The sequence below is a fragment of the Ursus arctos genome, unplaced genomic scaffold (genome assembly GCF_023065955.2).
Source record: "Ursus arctos isolate Adak ecotype North America unplaced genomic scaffold, UrsArc2.0 scaffold_2, whole genome shotgun sequence".
In the NCBI taxonomy this organism is placed as follows: Eukaryota; Metazoa; Chordata; class Mammalia; order Carnivora; family Ursidae; genus Ursus; species Ursus arctos.
Window position 1 is genome coordinate 30,854,529 of NW_026622874.1, and position 17,710 is coordinate 30,872,238.

Consider the following 17,710-nt stretch of genomic DNA (forward strand, 5'->3'; position numbering starts at 1 on the left):
AGAAAATGGCAGGATGAATTTTTAGGCAATGATCCAAATCTATGCTGTCTGCAAAAAATTCATTTCAAATATAACAGTATAGGTAGGCTCAAGGTAAAAGGATAGAAAAGCATACACCATACAAAAGAAAGCAGCAGTCACCATATTAATATCAGATCAAGTGGACTTTGGTGAAAGAAAATCACCAGGATCATTAAATGATGATAAAAGGGTCGATTCAACAAGAAAACATAACAACCTTAAATGTGTATGTACCAAACAACAGAGCTCTGAAATCCATGAAGAACTGACAGAAAAGAAGAAACAGACAAATCCACGATTACAGTTAAGACTTCAACACCTCTCTCTCTCTCTCAACAGTTGATATAAAACTGCTAGACAGAAAATCGAGGATACAGGAAAGCCTACCACCAACCAACAGGATCTAATCAACATTTATAGGACATTTCATCCAACAGCACCAGAACACACATTCTTTTTAAGTACCCACGGAACATTCACTAAGATAGACTATATCCTGAGCCATACAACAAATTCACAAATTTAAAAGAATTTCATAATACAGAGTATATTCTCTGACCACAATGGAATCAAATTAGTAATCAGTACCAGAAAGATTAACAGGAAAATCTCCAAACACCTAGAAATTAAGCAACATACTTCTAAATAACCCATGAGTCAGAGAGGAAGTCTTGAGGGAAATAAAAAAATAGAACTGAATAAAAATGAAAGTACGATTTATCAAAATATGTAGGATGCAGCTGATGCAGTGATGGAAAAACATTTATAACACTACATATTTATATTAGAAAGAGTCAAAGTCTCAAAACTCTAAGCTACCACCTCAAGAAACTAGAAGAGGAGCAAAATAAACTCAGAGCAAGTATGAAAAAGGAAATATAGATAAGAAATCAATGAAACAGAAAAATAGAGAAAAATTAGTGGAATGAAAAGCTAGTTCTTTGTAAAAATCAAGTTCACAAATCTCTAGCAAATGGACAAAGAATAAAAAAAGACAGCCCAAATTATGGATAACAGGAATGAAACAGGATATCATCAAGCTCCACAGATATCGAGGCTAATAAGGGATACTATGAACAACTCTACATACATAAATTTGACAACTTAGATAAAATGGACAAATTCCTTGAAAAGCAAAACTACCAGAACTCACCCAATACAAAATACATCATTTTTTTTTCTTTTTTTTAAGATTTTATTTATTTATTGGACAGAGAGAGACACAGCGAGAGAGGGAACACCAGCAGGGGGAGTGGGAGAGGGAGAAGCAGGCTTCCGCTGAGCAGGGAGCCAGATTCAGGGCTGGATCCCAGGACCCTTGGATCATGACCTGAGCCGAAGGCAGACACTTAATGACTGAGCCACCCAGGCATCTCATATTAACATATTCTTAATAAAGAAGAAAAATCCCATGATATCAATTGATGCAGAAAAATTATCTAACAAAATTCAACACTCATTCATAAAAACTCTCAAAAAACGACGAACAGAGAAGAACATCCTCAACTTGATAAAGAACGTCTATAAAAATATCCAGAAACATCGAACTTAATGGTGAAGACTGAATGGTTAAGAATAAGAAAAAGACAAGGATGTGCACTCTTGTCACTCTTATTGGATGTAATACTGGGAATCCCAGCCAGTACAATAAGAAAATGCAAGTTATACAGATTGAAAATGAAGAAATAAAACTGTCCTGATTTGCAGATGACATGGTTGTCTATGTAGAAAATCCCCACAAATCTATCAAAAAAGAGGGAAAAAGGGGCGCCTGGGTGGCACAGCGGTTAAGCGTCTGCCTTCGGCTCAGGGCGTGATCCCGGCGATCTGGGATCGAGCCCCACATCAGGCTCTTCCGCTATGAGCCTGCTTCTTCCTCTCCCACTCCCCCTGCTTGTGTTCCCTCTCTTGCTGGCTGTCTCTATCTCTGTCGAATAAATAAATAAAATCTTAAAAAAAAAAAAAAAGAGGGAAAAAAAGACTTCCTGTAATAAATGCGTTTAGAAAAGTCATAAGATACAAGACCAAAATATAAGTCAATTATACTTCTATATACTAGCAGTTAACATGTGGAACTTGAAATTAAAACTGTAAGACCATTTATAATTGCTCAAAAAATAAAATACTTAGGGGCGCCTAGCTGGCTCAGTCGTAGAGCATGCAAGTCTTGATCTTGGAGTCGTGAGTTCAAGCCCCACACATGGCATAAAGTTGGCTTAAAATAAAGATAAATAAATAAATTTAAGTGTTAAGAAAAATAAAATAGAATACTTGGGTATAAATCTAACAAAACATGTAGGAAATCTGTATGCTAAAAACTACAAAACACTAATGAAAGAAATAAAGAAATCTTCATGGGCTGGAAGATTCAACATAGTAAAAACCTCAATTTCCCCCAAATTGATCTAACATTTTAATAGAATTCCTACCAAAATCCCAGCAAAATGTTTTGTAGATATAGAAAAGCTTGTTCTAAAATGTATATGAAAAAGCAAAGGAACTAAATGAGCTAAAATAATTTTGAAAAAGAATAGAATTAGAATGATTATATAACCTGATTTTAAGACTCACCAGTAATCAAGAGAATGTGGCATTCGTGGAAAGACAGATACACAGATCAATGGAACAGAAATCAGAACTGAGAAATAGAGCCATATTAGTCTGGCCAATTGATTTTTGACAAAGGTACAAAAACAATTCAATGGAGGAGGAATAGTCTTTTCAATAAATGGTGCTATAGCAACTGGACCTACTATAGCAAAAAAATAATAAATAAACCTTTACCTAAGTAATACAAAAATTAACTAGAGTGCGTGGCTGGCTTAGTTGGTAGAGCGTGTGACTCTTGATCTTGGGGTTTTAAGTTCAAGCCCCAAATTAGGTGTAGAGATTACTTAAAAATAAAATCTTCTAAAAAAAATAACTCAAAATGGATCATGGATTTAGACGTAAAATACAAAGCCATGAAACTTTTGGGAAAAAAATGGAAAATCTGTGGACCATACGACCAGGCCAAGAGTTCTTAGAAATGACACCAAAAGCATAATCCATAAGAGAAAAAAAAAAATCAATAAACTGAATTTCTGTGGAAGACCCTAAGAGGATGAAAAGCAAGCTACTGACAGAAAAAAATATTTGCAAATCACCTGACAAAGGACTAATATCTAGACTATATAAAGAACTCTCTATACTCAACAGTAAAAACAAAACCACCCAGGGAGGAAATTGGCAAAAGACATGAACAGTATTTCACCAAAGAGAATATATGAATGACAAGTAAGCGCACAAAAAGATGTTCGACATCACTGTCCGGGAAATGCAAACTAAACCAGGACCTATCACCGCATATCTATCAGAAAAGCTAAAACTTGAGTGTTGATAATACCAGATGCTGGCAAGTATGCAGACAAACTCAGCATCTCATGCATTGCTAACAGGAAAGTAACATGGTAGAGTCATCCTGAAAAACAGTCTGGACAGCTCTTCGTAAAATTAAACATACACTTATCATACAATCCAACAATCAAGCTCCTGGGTATTTATCCCCAAAAAATGAAAACTTACATCCACACAAAAACCTGTATATAAATATTCATATCAGATGTACTCATAATAGCCAAAAACTAGAAACAACCAAAATGCCCTTCAACGATGGCGTGGTTAAACTAGTTGCGGCCCATCTGTGTTGTGGACCCTGCAACAAAAACGAATGAATTCCTGATACACACAACTCAGATGGATCTCAAGGGCATTACCCTGAGTGGGGAAGAAAAACAAAAAGGGTGAGCCTCAAAAGGTTACATACTATAGGATTCCATTTGTATAACATTCTCCAAATGACAAAATTATGAGATGGAACACCAAACAGAGGCCTCCATGGGTCAGGGGTGGGGAGAGCAGGATAGGTGTCTCGAAAGAAGCAGCAAGAGGGAGTTCTTTGTGGTTCAGTATCTTGCTTGTGATAGTGGTTAGGGGACAGCAAAGGAAAAGAATGGGACTGTACTCTAAGTCCCAATATACAAAAGGGGTAAAACTGGAATTTCTGCGGTTGAACCAGGACAGGGTGTAGAGACCGGCAGACTTCTGCTTCGCCCCCTAATGGTGGCTCCAGAAGCAGCTGTGAATACAAAGGTGTTTGAAGACTCTCCAAATGGATGACTCAGACTTCTCATTTGCATACCCATAGTACCCTGCATAGAATACAACCTTTTCAAATTTAAAAGAATATTTCTTCCAATTGGACATTTCTAGCTATGAGAAGTTTACTTACAGAATTTCTTGTGCAAACTAGGTAGGGAGTAGCACTCATGGATAAAGAGCTACCATCAGTGTACTAGGAGTTGCAGTTACTGGAGTAGTGAGATCGAGGGACCCGTATTGATACTCTGGTTTCTCTTCAAATCGTATAAATCTTTCGCCTTTTACTAAAGATTTCCGTGGAGAGAAATAATTCTGAGTCTTTGGCAAATTTTTTGAGGCCTTGTTCTAAACAAGGCTATGTCAGTTGTTGTAATGAAAGACCCAATCTGAAGGAAGGAAAGGGCATTTATTTAGTGCAATATTCATTCTATTATCAGTCTGTGACAAATGAACACTGGTGTAGCTTTTGAATTTATATAATCCCAGTTAGAAACACCTGCCTGCTATATAATGATCTTGACACACTTACCTGTGCAGTCAAGGGTTAATAAAAGCCCAGGAAATGTTAAAAAACATACATTGTGGACTATGTCTCAGAGTCTCCATTGTAAGACCTGGTATACAACCACAAGATTGGAGAATTTTTGCTTTCTGGTGCCAAATAGCTCAGAATCCCTCTCTCTACATAAGATATTATCTCTGGAAGGAACCTTCTATGCAAGGCAGTGACATAAACTTCTCAAGAATCTTGTTGGGCTCACAGCTCTGGTTTCCCCTGCTTGCCTAATAAATGTCTATATGCGTGATATAATTGGGTCTGAGGTTTGTTTTCATGAAACCCGGGAACAAAATTATGATCTACTAACTAGCCCTCACCCACCTGGAACAGCATCTTCACATCTTCTCCCATGGACCCCATGGATCTCACTCCTACCCTGCAGCTGCTTCTAACTTCTTTTTAACAGAGACTTATCACCTGTCATGTCATGATTTTAAAAAGCAATAACCTTTTAAAGAATGCTGACAGACATTACTTTTAGGGTGTATACTGAGAGAAAAGGGTTTTCCCTCCTCCCCGCATCTTTCCCCAAATTTCAGCTCCAAGCCACAGTCCGAACTGCCTGGGCTGAAATGATCTCTGCTGCTTCTCTCTGAATCCTGTTAGAATATTTACATAAGATACGTTGTACAAATTAAGGAAGGAGTTAGCATTTGAACGTGCTAATCGGAAATCCAGTCCCAGAGAGCTGCAATTCGAATAATTCCAATATTGGTATCTAAAGCTGCACCTGAGAGTTTATTAGCATAAGCAATGTTAGAAATAATTTACAAATGAAAGAAATGGTGTTCAATATATGTGGGGGGTTGGCGATTTTCTCAGGCTCTAACACTCTTGTAAGAATGAGGCATGCACCAGAGCTTCTGGGAGAATCGCCCTAAGTCCAGCCCTCTGTGTCCCTTCGAAGACTTCCTGAGACTTTCCCTGATCAAACTAGCAGGGCATCTGCTCTAAACCACAGGGTAGGACTGCCTCAACTTCAAAGCCTCCTGAAAAGTGCTTGTTGGAGTACCTAAAGACAAAACAGAGGCTTCTTGAGCTTTCGGGAACAGGTTTGATGGCAAGTTTTGTACCTGCCTACTAATAAGGGTTGCACACATGCACAATTCAGGATCTAGACTCCTTCCTTACAACATACCACTTGGCAGCAAAATTATGGGACCGAAAGACATTTAATTCCTACATACGTCCAACTGTTAGAACCCACCAAGAATAAAACCAAAGAATTTGATTTTTGTTGAACCACCAAACAGGCTAGGGTCAGTTCAAAACATGACCCTTCTGTTCAAAGCTCAGCTCAAATCCACATCCTCCAGGTCCCTGGTCATTCCAAGGCTAGAAAGTCTCCCAGCAATTTTTGGCTATACTAACAAGAGACACTCACACACATGAAAACACTGACAAGAGACAGTCACACACATGGAAACTTTGTTCCATGTAATGCCAGGGCCGATTTTCAGGCAGGACACACAAACAGGGCCAGTTGTCCTGGTTGTATACAACTGGTATTCTCTTTGGCTTGATTGGTGCCTCTCCCCTTTGTCAAATACATAGTGCATTATCTCTTTTAAAGTGGTATGGAGGCCTGGCATTCTCAGACGGAGTGTAAGCAACTTGAGGAAAGAAACCACACCTGTCACTTCCCTGAGCCCCCAGCACACACTGCACTGCAGCCTGGGCCACAAAGCAGTTGGTAAGCGAACAGTCACGTGTAAGCTGACTGGTTTGTGGCTGAGAAACGTCTCACGCAAAACCTACATCCCCACCACAAGACCTGACTCAGCACCACCCTTCTCTCTACTCATCCCTCTCCCACCCTCTCTCTCTCTCTGTCTCTCTCTCTCTCTCTCTCTCTCTCTCTCTCTCTCACACACACACACACACACACACACACACACACACACACACACGATCTTTTAGTTTTGCAGAGCTCCACTCCTGGTTCTAACTTCACCTTATTTCTCCTGGCTTCTTCAAGTGCCTTTATAATGAAATAATATTTGCTATGAACTAGTAGATATAAAAGAGAGGAGGGCAGAGCCAGGAACTTGGTGGCTAAGAGTCAATAAGCAAATCTGATGTGTACCCATTTGCACTGCAGATCCTATTTTTCTGTAAGGCAGAGAGTGACACTTGTTTTCTCTCCTCCCCAGGAAATCACTACGTCATTTTTCTCCTGCCTCACTGCAGATCTTCCCACACATCGAGAAGAAAATCCAGCAGGGCTGAGACTAGATAAGAGTGTGCTGACAGGTAAAGAGCGGGAGTTCTTTATGTGAACAAGAGGGTATCAAGCCCAACGTGTGTTCAGGGATCTTCCTTCCACCACCAGTCTGCGGGTTTCTTGGCCCTACCACGTGGAGATACTTCAGCCCACATTCTTTTTGCCTGGAGGGGCTGGCAGAGGGCACAAGAATCTGCTTCTGCCGAGCAGCCCCTCTGTGAAGGGGCAAAGCTGCATAAAATCCAATTTTCTGTTAGTAAGGACAGGCTGAAAGTTCTCACGCACAGCCGAACTGCTTATTAATCTGCTCCCATCGGATGGAGGGAGGCAGAGATATAATAAGAAACTGGAATCATCTCTGAGGGGCTACGGCTTAACGAAAATGAGGTGAAACCTAAACTCTCTAAACCTGCCAGAATTCAGACTCGTGCAACAAAGCCAATGGTGCTGAGGGACCGACGTTCCTTTACAATGAGCCCCCAATGACATAGGCGTGTTGGATTAAGGTTAATTCAACAAACACTACTGGACGTCTACTGAATGTCAGGCAGGCACAGGCAGAGCTGACAGATCCCCTGACATCTCAAACAGATAACTGTTAGGTCACAGAGGTTCAGGAGAGACTCCTGGGAATGAACTCCTAGAAGAGAGAAACGATCGCAGCCGGAGGTTAGAGCGAGGGGAGAGGAGTCAGGGAAGGTTCCCTGGGGGCTGTTCCCCGAGCAGAGGGGCATGCTCACCAGTCTATAGGAACTGTCACGTGTAGGAAACATCAAGGCACCTTCAGGGGATGGCAGACAATCCTGTTACTTAGCAGCAAAGGGTGACCACAAGGATCTGAGGGGCCAACACAAGGTAGGGTCAGCGGACAAATGGGGCTGAAGGTCAGCTATGGAGTCTGCACTTTATACAGTAAGACATGGGAGCACGAATAGCTTCTGAGTAATATTATGAGACACACATCCCAGGACATTAACTGCAGGGATGCACAAAACCGTGGAGGAGTGGGGGAGGAGGTGAGGTAAGGTAAGGGGAGGTGCACGGTGGGCAAGGCAGGAAAATCTCGAGGGTCCTAAAAGAGGCGCCGGAAGCAACCGTCCACTGCCTTCCGAATAAAGTCCAGACTCCACACATGGTGCCCAGAAGCCTTGTGGTCAGCCTCTGTCTTGTGCCATCCTCCTCCCGACACCCAGCCTCCCAGCCAAGCTACTCTCGCTCTCTCATCCAGGTCCGAATGCATGCCGTTCCCTTCACCCACCTCTCCCCACGGTGTCCCCTGGGCCTCAGCTGGAACTGCCATGAGTCCAGATCACATGCACCTTCAGCTTCTGAACATCAGCCACCTCACGGTCCAATCACCACCTTCCCCCAAACCCAGAGTCCAGCGAGGAGAGAGACTGAGCCCGGAACGTCCTGGCCTCCCAGCACCCAGCTCATCCCCTGGAAGCCTTACACGGTAGGTGCTCAAGGAATATCTGTTCAGTGAGTCAAACAGAGCCTGTTGTTTTTTTAAAGTACTAAAATACAGAGGAATTAAAAAATGAGCTGAATCTTAAAATCTTAAAATTTCGCATAGGCGAAACTTGAGTGCTAAAAACTGTGTCTGTACTTTAGAAAAGTACCTCTTTTCTCTTCATATTCAAAGACTTCAGTGATCAAGCTTCCCTTCTCTGATCTTGTCTTTTCTTCCTCACCCTTCTGACAGGCACTGAAAATTCCTCTCTGATTCTACTTCTGAAAGAACTTCTTATCTACAAGGATGCCCCCATTTCAGAACCTGCCACAGGAAGGAGCGTCCTCAGTAAAGAAGGAGGAACTGATTACACGTAAAACTTTTCGTAATACATTAGGCTTTCGAGAGCTCCCTTCAGTAGCAATCCCCGTCCTGATTTAAATGCTTCTCTGTAGAACATTACCTGCTTGCCAGATAAGGGGAATCAGCAAATCTTAACTCTGAAACAAGGGTGTTTTCCACGGAAAGAAAAACATCACCACCACCACAAAAACACATCTCGGGCATCCATTCTGCACCAGGCATACCCAGGCTGGGTGCTCACTGTCCAGCATCTCTTTCCCTACAGCCTCCCCTTCCCATGCTCCAGATGAGAAAACTGAGGCTCAGAGGAGGTAAAGGATTTTCCAAAACGCAGTAAATTGCATTGTGAACTCAGTCCAACTCCAAACCTGTGCTCCTTCCATTATGCCAACTACCTTGAATCAGAAATAAAAGGGGAAAGAATTCATGACAGTACAACCCAACACAGAGCTTCATTCGTATCAGTTTGGTTCAGACCCTGTCCGGAAGCAAATTTACTACATCAAGCAAGGAACATGAGCACTAAAAAGTTTCCTCTATCGACTGGGACGACTAGCCAGAATACTAGCATGAAAAAAAGACAAGGGGACCACCAAACACCAAGACAGAGAATAGCCAGAACTGGAAAGGACCAGGCGGGACCTCTCCCTGGCCACCCCCAGGCTCCCAACACGCACCTGCTCCAGGGAGCCACGGGAGCCTGCGGGAAGGCGCACCTCCGAGCCAGGAAGAGCAGACACTTCAAAGGAGGCTGCAAATGTCTCAGCACATGGGACGTGAGCAGTGACGGGGGCACCTACACAAGCTCCCCCCACCACAACTGGCGTCTCAGCAAGTGCCGTCGGCTTTATGCCAAAGAAATTACCAGGCCCAAAGGCATTCCTGATTTGGGCTATGATCCTCCAAACTCTAACATCATCAAAAATTGGAGGACTGAGCGTGGTCAGCCCCAGATCCCCTTCACTATCCTCAGTGAAGCTTCGACCTCAATCGGCATCTCCCTAACACCTCCCTGCCTTTTCCAATCACAGCGAGCCCCTCGGGAACAACGGCTCTTCTACTGATGACCCCGCCAAGTCCTACCACTCTGCGGAGCCTGGCTGTACAGGAGCAGTTTGGGACAGCCTGTGGCGCGGTGGGCGCTCCCTGCTCTGACTGTAAACACCGCCGCACTCCGCGTTTCCCTACACGTCTCTCTACATGCAGTTAGCACCGGCGCATTGTACTCCAATGTTACAACTTGGCGCAATGACATTCAATAAAATAGTCACCTATTCAAGGCACTAAAGATACAAGATTGATTAAATCCCAGCCCTGTCCTTGTGGGACTCACAGTCGAGTGGAGAATGGATAATATAAAACACAACTGTACAAATACATTCATCGTCATACGGCACAAGACACAGTCGAAAGCATTAAATCACATCACCGTATCTGTTTTCTTCATATCATTTAGCTCCATCTGTGGCTGTTAGGTTTGTTCATTTACTTACCTTCGATCTGTCCCCATTAAGAGACAATAGGACAGGAACCTTGTCTGCCTGGTTCACTATCGTGTCCCCAACACTCAGTACAGACTTGGGCCCAGAAACATACTCATTAAAAGTAGTATTGTGGAAAGGGATAAAGAGAGAGGCAGGGAAGTGTCAGGAACGATGAGTACTAACCCCAACTCAGAGGTCCAGGCAACGCTTCTGTGACAGGGAGCCAACTGGGCTCAGATGTGAAGAGGGAATAAGGACCAGGCACGGAAGGGCAGAGACAAAATCCAGAAGAGGAAACAGGCTGAGCAAAAGAAACGGCAAATCAGAAATGGCAGAGGCTGTTTGGGGAGAGCCCCTAAATACTGCCGTAGACACCTGTCAGTGCCTGGAGACATTTTTGATTGTCATGACTTGGGTCAGGGCTTGCTGCTGGCACGCGCTAGGCAGAGCCCAGGGAGGCTGCTGAACGTCCTACAATGTACACAGCAGCTCCCCCACAACAAAGAATTATCTGGTCTAAAATGTCAGTAGTGCTGAGTTTAGCAACCGTCACATTTAAGATACGGACTGATCAGAAAACATTAAAGATTTTTTCTAAAGTTCACAATTCCTACTCTCACCAAATATCTTCTTTTGATTAGAGTTTAGAGCAGGGTGGCATTTGCTTACCACCTCCCATAACCTCAAAGAAAGGAAATATATATCAAGGAGTGTCCAGAACCAACAGGTCTGTATGTTAGCTGAAATGAGACTTTCAGCAGATAATCTGTGAACTTCCTAGCACTACATTTGGCCCCGGGTCTGTTTTATGATCTTCGCCAGGGGCACAGTATCAACTGCCCTCATCTACTGACTATCCACCAGAACTCCTCATTTTCCCTCTAAATTCTAAGACTCCAAACTACCCACCCCATTTCAAGGGATGAGATATAGAAAGATGAGGCCAACAAGAGGTACTCAAGAGCACCAGATCGATGAATGGATGGTCAGATAAACAGAGGCATGGACAGATTTTTCAGAATGGAAAAAGACTGAGTCCTTGGAGCTCCGAGGGCATGTATCTGTGCCTTGTGCACTTTTTCATGAAGGCAGGGTTGTCCTGAATGTTGACATCCCCTGACCCCATGCCCGGTTATAGGGGGTGGGGGGGGGGGTCTGTCGTGGAGAACACTTAGCAAAGGTCATCTCCCCAGGACTCTACAGCCTGGGCAGGGAGTCAAGCAGCTAAACCTGAAGGAGTAGTGACAGGAGCTGGGAAGCGAGCAAAGACAAAGCCCCTTTGTCTGGAAGTGGCACACACAGCAGGATGGAGCCTTCCCCTTGACAATGAAATCTGCCGCAGCTCCCGAACTTGCTGGGACCTGACCCTCTGTTCAACTGCTCATCCTGCCTTGCAATGGCTTCTCTTCTCAAGAGCCAGAAGTCTCTTAGTCTAAAATGGGTTTGTTTTTGCCCCTGGCAAACAATTCAGTATTGTCTGAAATGCCTGAACTGTAACCGTAAGAGGGGGGAAAATGGAGAGAGAGATTACCATTTTTTCCTGTTGTAAGAGAGCCAATAGTGAAATATTTCTAAAGAGTAGATCTTAGACACTCACGAGGGCTATCTCCTGCTACATCTCAAATTCCACCAGGACAAAAGTTTCCCAGATTTCATCATCTCTGAAGTGGGCACAATACCATCCACCTCACAGTCTTACTCATACCCTAAAAGGGCTTATTTAAATCAGAAACATTTACAAATGGATGCAATGAGTGACAAGTCAATTTGCATCCAACTTTTCAGGGAAACTTCTGGTGGGTAGAACAACGAAAGCCAAGCCAAGCCGGGAATGGCACCCCACGCGGGGCAGGACATTCTTCCCAGTCAGTCCCACAAGAACATGGGCCTTCCATTGAATACAGCGGCTCCACACAGAGCCAGAGCTGGAAAGAAGGGACAGATTACCCCAGAAAATCAAAATGGAAATTGAAGTATATTTGCTGCAATTCTAAGCAAGACCTGCAACTCTCACAGTAGAAAAATATCAGCATAAGCAGTGCCCAGCCTGGAAATGAATGGTCTTCCAAAAGCTCGTTTGTAAGCTGGGTGTTTGGAACTTGGAATACAAGCATTATTTTATGTCCCGAGCCAGCCCACAAACACTGATTGAACTTAAAATATATCTGGCACACTGCATAGACCGAAAACAGTAAAAAGCAATATGTTATATCATTTTAAAAATCTATCAAAATAAAAAAAGAAAAAGAAAAATCTATCAAAATGCTTAGAAAAACAAATACACAGCTCATCACTAGCCAAATACAATAGTAATACAAAATACTGAAACCAGGTTTGAAAACTGAGAAGCTTTATCATTTATCCACTAAGTACCTTCTTTAATCCTCCAAATAAAGTGCCAATCTCCAGAGCAAACTGTCGGTCCAGCTCCTCTTCATGTTCTGACAAGAAAAACAGTGTTTCATTAGTCAGTTTTATTTAAAAGTGGGTTGGTTTCATAGGAGAGGCACTAAGAGAAACTGGACTACGTTCTGGAAAAGCTGCCTGTGGCCTGAGCTACAGACATGGAGACAAGTCAGACTCTTGACCTTCCACTCCAGTTTCCTGTGACCTAAGTTCCTGGAAATACGGAGTGGGGCTGATGGAAATGTTCCCTTCAACTTGTAGTAAGGGTCACAAATGGAAAGGGATCCAGAGAAAAAGCTTCCAGCACCAGGAACCAAGGGGGGAATTAGTGCAAATACCTCACCTGTATAGGTGGTGAAAAATTATTTTAAACAGATCACGCCACAAAATGATAGTGATCATAGCCCCATGATATGGACACAATGTTAATGAGATTTATAAAATGAAATCATATAACAGTAATAAGTATACAATTGGTTTAAGATAAAAAGTATAACAAAATATTCATTCAAATATTTCCTAAGGGTGTGCAATAACCAGGCACATGTCGTGATATACCATGGCCTTTGCCTGGGGCTCATGGTACCCCAGGGAAGAGAGACAAACCAGTCATGATAAATTGCAATAGTGCTCATGAACACCATGTAAGGAGGAAAGAAACACTAAGTTGCCTATGCAATGTCCCATATGCAGCCCAATGGGAATGGATGGAGCTCAAAAGTGTACTCTAAATTGGAGGTGAAGACTGGGGGGTCCTCAGCATAAGGGTAGTGATGAAGCCACCAGAATGTCTGAAATCGCCCCAAAAGGCTCAGAGTATACAAACAAGGGAAAACCAATGCTTATCAGACCAACAAACCTACAAAACCACAGAAGAACCAAACAGGCACTACCCAGAAAGATTGCAGGAAAACCAGGAGAGTGTGTAGTCATTAAAACATAATCCTGAAAGGACACTGGTTTCACAGTAGGATCCAGGGGCAGATTCACACAAACTGGAGGGGCCCCAGCCTCCAACCACGGGCAACACTGCCCCTGGGAACAACAGGAAAGGGTGGGGCGGTGAGCACTGGCCCAGGGCGCCACGTGGCCCAGCTCCAAGACACATTCCCACTGCATCCCACCCGGTCCAGGGGGCGCTGTGGAGCTGTGTGATTGCAGCAGGGCTCTGGTCCTTTCTGTTACAGCTGCATACACGTCACGTTGTGTGTGTGCACACGCGCTCAATTGTGCACAGACTCAAGTCCCTGGGAAGAGCCAACAAACAAACAGCAAACTACTGCAATCCAACAAAGACCTCCTAAAATTCATTAACACAAAGAGGGTGGAAAACCTCTCTGCCTCTTGCCTCTTCTGTTTTGCCTTCACTTACATACAAAGAGCAACCTCCAGAAACATCAGAATTGTGCAGAACTGAAACAAAGCAGAAACGTGTTTGGAGTTTTTGGTTGTGTTTTTTGCTTCTTTTTTAAAAGAGTACATTCAGAAGCAGTGAAATTTACATGGTAAAGCACCAGACTTCCTGAAACTGGAACGCAGCTCCCTCTAGTGGCAAAAAGGAAGCCTACGCAGGTAGGAAAATAATGAAATCCTGTCTGGGGCTGACCAACTGAAATACTGAGACACAATTTTAAAAAGTAAAAAAAGATTAATTTTAGCATATTTTATTTATTTCAACACGGAATCAGTATTAAACAATTACAAATGAGTCATTTTACATCCCGTTTTCTTACTAATTCTTCAATATCCAATATACATGTTATCCTTACAGCACATCTCAATTTGTAAATAACAAGCCACATCTCAATAAGTAAATACAAGCCACATTTTAAGTGCTTGTACAGCTAATGGCTACAGTATTGGACAGCACAGCTCTAAACCAAAAATCCTCTCTCAGGCTTGGAGAATTTCTGTAACTCACCCTTGTCTGATTTCTTGACATTAACAAATGCTATACAACATACATGCGCAACCTCTTTGGAATTCACTGTCTTCAAACTGCCTTAAGTTAGCTGAAAACGCGCTGCTACAGAATTTGGTTGATACAGGAGAATGGCAGCTGAGAACCTGTAATGGAAATCTTTACCTAAAGAGCTTCGGCCATCAGAATTTCTCTGATGAGACCCTTCAGCTAGAGATCCCATATCCTCACTCAGGACTCGGGACAAAAGTTTTCATCATCCCTCACATACACTCAAGCAAAAGGACCCTGCAAACGGAGAGAAGCCTTCTCTGCCTGAGCAATTTTCTCCATACCACACAGGCCTGACTGTCGGGCAGAGCCAGCTCCTTCTTTGAGGTGCCCTGGTTCTCGATTCAGCGCTCCACAAAACTGCCTCAGAGCACAGAAATGAAGCGGTTTCTGTTGATGAGCCCTCATTACTAAATCAGCTGTTGATTCTCTCCACTCCGACCACCACCCAACAAGAGGATACATCAAAGCCCCATTCTACCTACTGAGTGAGAGGATTTGCATTTTAATCGATGCCAATGAGCTGTGGTGGTAAACCATTTACTTAAGAGCACTAACTAACCTACCCCTTTCACCCTCAACATTTTGATAGGAAACCATTTCTGGGGTGGGGTAGGCGTAATTAGAGGGCAATAATCAGGAAGAGGAGGAAACCCATATACACCCTCGTCTGACACAAGCCACTGCCAGGGACTAGCACACCCAATCATAGTTTAACATGTCCTGCTGTTTCTATGCATTTGAAAAATTCCAATCAGCTCCTACTGATTCTTTATTTCTCTAGGAAGCCGCTGGGTACAGCAGACTGTGGCAGTAAATGAGTAGAGAAAGGGAGCAGAAAAGATGGGCTTCTCCAGATAAGAGAATTTAATGATAGCCAACTCCCAAAAATTCATATATACAATGTCATATAGAAGGATGACAGGTGCTGGTTTTCCCACGACAACTCTTGAGAAGCGCCCCCCCCCCAATTCCCACTCAGGGAATGAAAAGTTGATGTAGAAATAGCCCAAGCAAAAGCAAATCATATATGTAAATAGGACACGAAGCGACATATAACATAAATGGCCTTCAAACCTCCCTAATAAGGCTGCTCACCTGCTACTCACCTGAAAGAACTCTGGGGTCTTTCAAGGAAAGCCACCAGGCACGTGATTTGCCTGGGAATCCTTAAGGCTCTGGAGAGAGGGGGAAGCAGCTCCAGATGGAGATGGAAACACTCAGGCAAAGAGGAAGCCATAAGCTCTGGGCATGTTCTTTTGTGTTTGACAGGACAACAGGGAGCACTGGCTGGAGGAGTGAGGAGCTGTGAAGTCTAACACTGAGGGTTGCCCTCAAATGCCCCACAGCTGAGGCCCTGTCCCAAGTCACTGTGACAAGTTTACTATAGGTGTTAAGAAAGTCAACTCTGGGTGCGGGAGCCTGGGTGGCTCAGTTGGTTAAGCATCGGCCTTCAGCTCAGTCATGATCTCAGGGTCCTGGGATCAAGTTACCTGTTGGGCTCTCTGATCAAGTGGCGAGTCTGCTTCTCCCTCTGTCCCTCTGTGCTATCACCACCCCCCAAACAAATTTTTAAAAAAACAAAAGAAAGTCAACTCTCGGGGCACCTGGGCGGCTCAGTCAGTTAAGCATCTGCCTTCAACTCAGGTCACGATGCCAGGATCCTGGAATTGAGCCCTGCATCGGGCTCCCTGCTCAGTAGGAAGCCTGCTTCTCCCTCTACCCACTCTCTCTAATAAGTCTTAAAAAAAAAAAAAAAGAGAGAGAGAGAGAGAAAGTGAACTCTCTGGAAGCCAACACTCCACCCCCCACCCCAAGGGCCCCACGTCCACATAGGAGGAGAAGGCCCATGCAAGCCTGAGCAGAAGGGGTGGGTCAGCAAGCTTGAGTTCCCAGTAGGAAAGCAGGAGCTCTAATGTTTCCTACAACCCCTGGCCAGAGGTGAAAGGGGAAACAGGGTGAACTATAGCAGGAAGCACTGCCAAACAGATCCCTGAGCCTGAGTGTGACACACGCTATTGATGCCGGCCATCAAGGCAGACTGCCCAGTCCTTGGCTTTTGGGTCCTTTCACGGAAGACCTGTTAACTGAAAGGCCCCTGGTGGCCCCTCCCATGGTTCCAAGGGCAAGGCCAACTGTTCAAAGACAGGACCAGGGGTAGCCTCAATTACCCCCCAGTGCTGCTCACCCTGAACTGGGCCCTACAGAGTTGCCAGCTGTCTTGCAACCAAATTCCTCCAGTCACAAATGCAAGTGGGAAAAACCACCTTCTGACTGATTACAAAGCCCACCCCTCGTGAGTGGTTAGTATGATATATTAACACAAAGAAGAATCTAAATGTGCTATCTCCTTTCCTTATAAACTGAGACTAGTGATAAGAACAGGGAGGTTTAGGAATAAACAGAAGGTAGAAGGTGAAAATGCTCAACTGTAATTGCATTCCACTCTCAGAACACCTACTATATACACAAAGAATCTGGACATGGCAACTCAAATCATTTGTTCATACTTGCTTAAATATCGGGGCTTCCTGGGGCTACAGTTTATTTAGAGAAACATTAACCTCTGCTCACTCAAGACTTTTAAAAATGAAAATAAAGTGTCTGTGAAATGGAAATGCAAATTTATGGAAAATACCACTCTGTTTACAAAAATGTCCCTAATATGCAACTTTTCAGGAAGAAAGCCACGGCATAAAACTTGAGCCTGGGCTCTGGAAAGCCAAAAGGATCTAGGATGGCCTACTGTTCAATAGGGAGTAACTGTCACGGGGGGAGGGGGGGGGGGGGGGCTAGAATTCATAAATAAACCCAAGAGATCGTTTTTTGAAAAAAAAAAAAAAAAAAAAAGAACAAATCCACTAAGTGGACAAAACCTTTGGTAAATTCCCTAAAACAGAAAAAATGAGACCGGTGTGTTTCAAAACATTGTATGATCCTCAACCGGATGTTAATACATTTGAAAATTTCAATGAAAAGGAAAAACGTAGGGGTGCCTGGCTGGCTCAGTTGGTGGAGCATGCAACTCTTGATCTCGGGGTTGTGAGTTCAAGCCCCACGTTGGGTGTAGAGATTACGTAAAAATAAA

General features: G+C 43.6%; 1 protein-coding gene and 1 non-coding gene across 8 annotated transcripts in view; one reads left to right on the top strand and one right to left on the bottom strand.

Annotated features, from left to right (window-relative positions):
• HHAT (hedgehog acyltransferase) overlaps nucleotides 1-17,710 on the bottom strand; it is a 319,513-nt gene that overhangs the window by 266,838 nt on the left and 34,965 nt on the right. For 6 of the 7 annotated variants that reach the window (XM_057315047.1, XM_057315045.1, XM_057315044.1 and 3 more), the window contains one exon: nucleotides 12,618-12,685. The exons of the other annotated variant lie outside the window; for it this stretch is intronic. In XM_057315047.1, coding sequence (XP_057171030.1) covers nucleotides 12,618-12,685 — 68 coding nt within the window. The remainder of the gene's footprint in view (nucleotides 1-12,617; nucleotides 12,686-17,710) is intronic. 7 annotated transcript variants of the gene reach the window in all.
• LOC113262987 (U5 spliceosomal RNA) lies at nucleotides 4,402-4,518 on the top strand. The gene has a single exon (XR_003319008.2). It is a non-coding gene; the product is annotated as a U5 spliceosomal RNA (small nuclear RNA).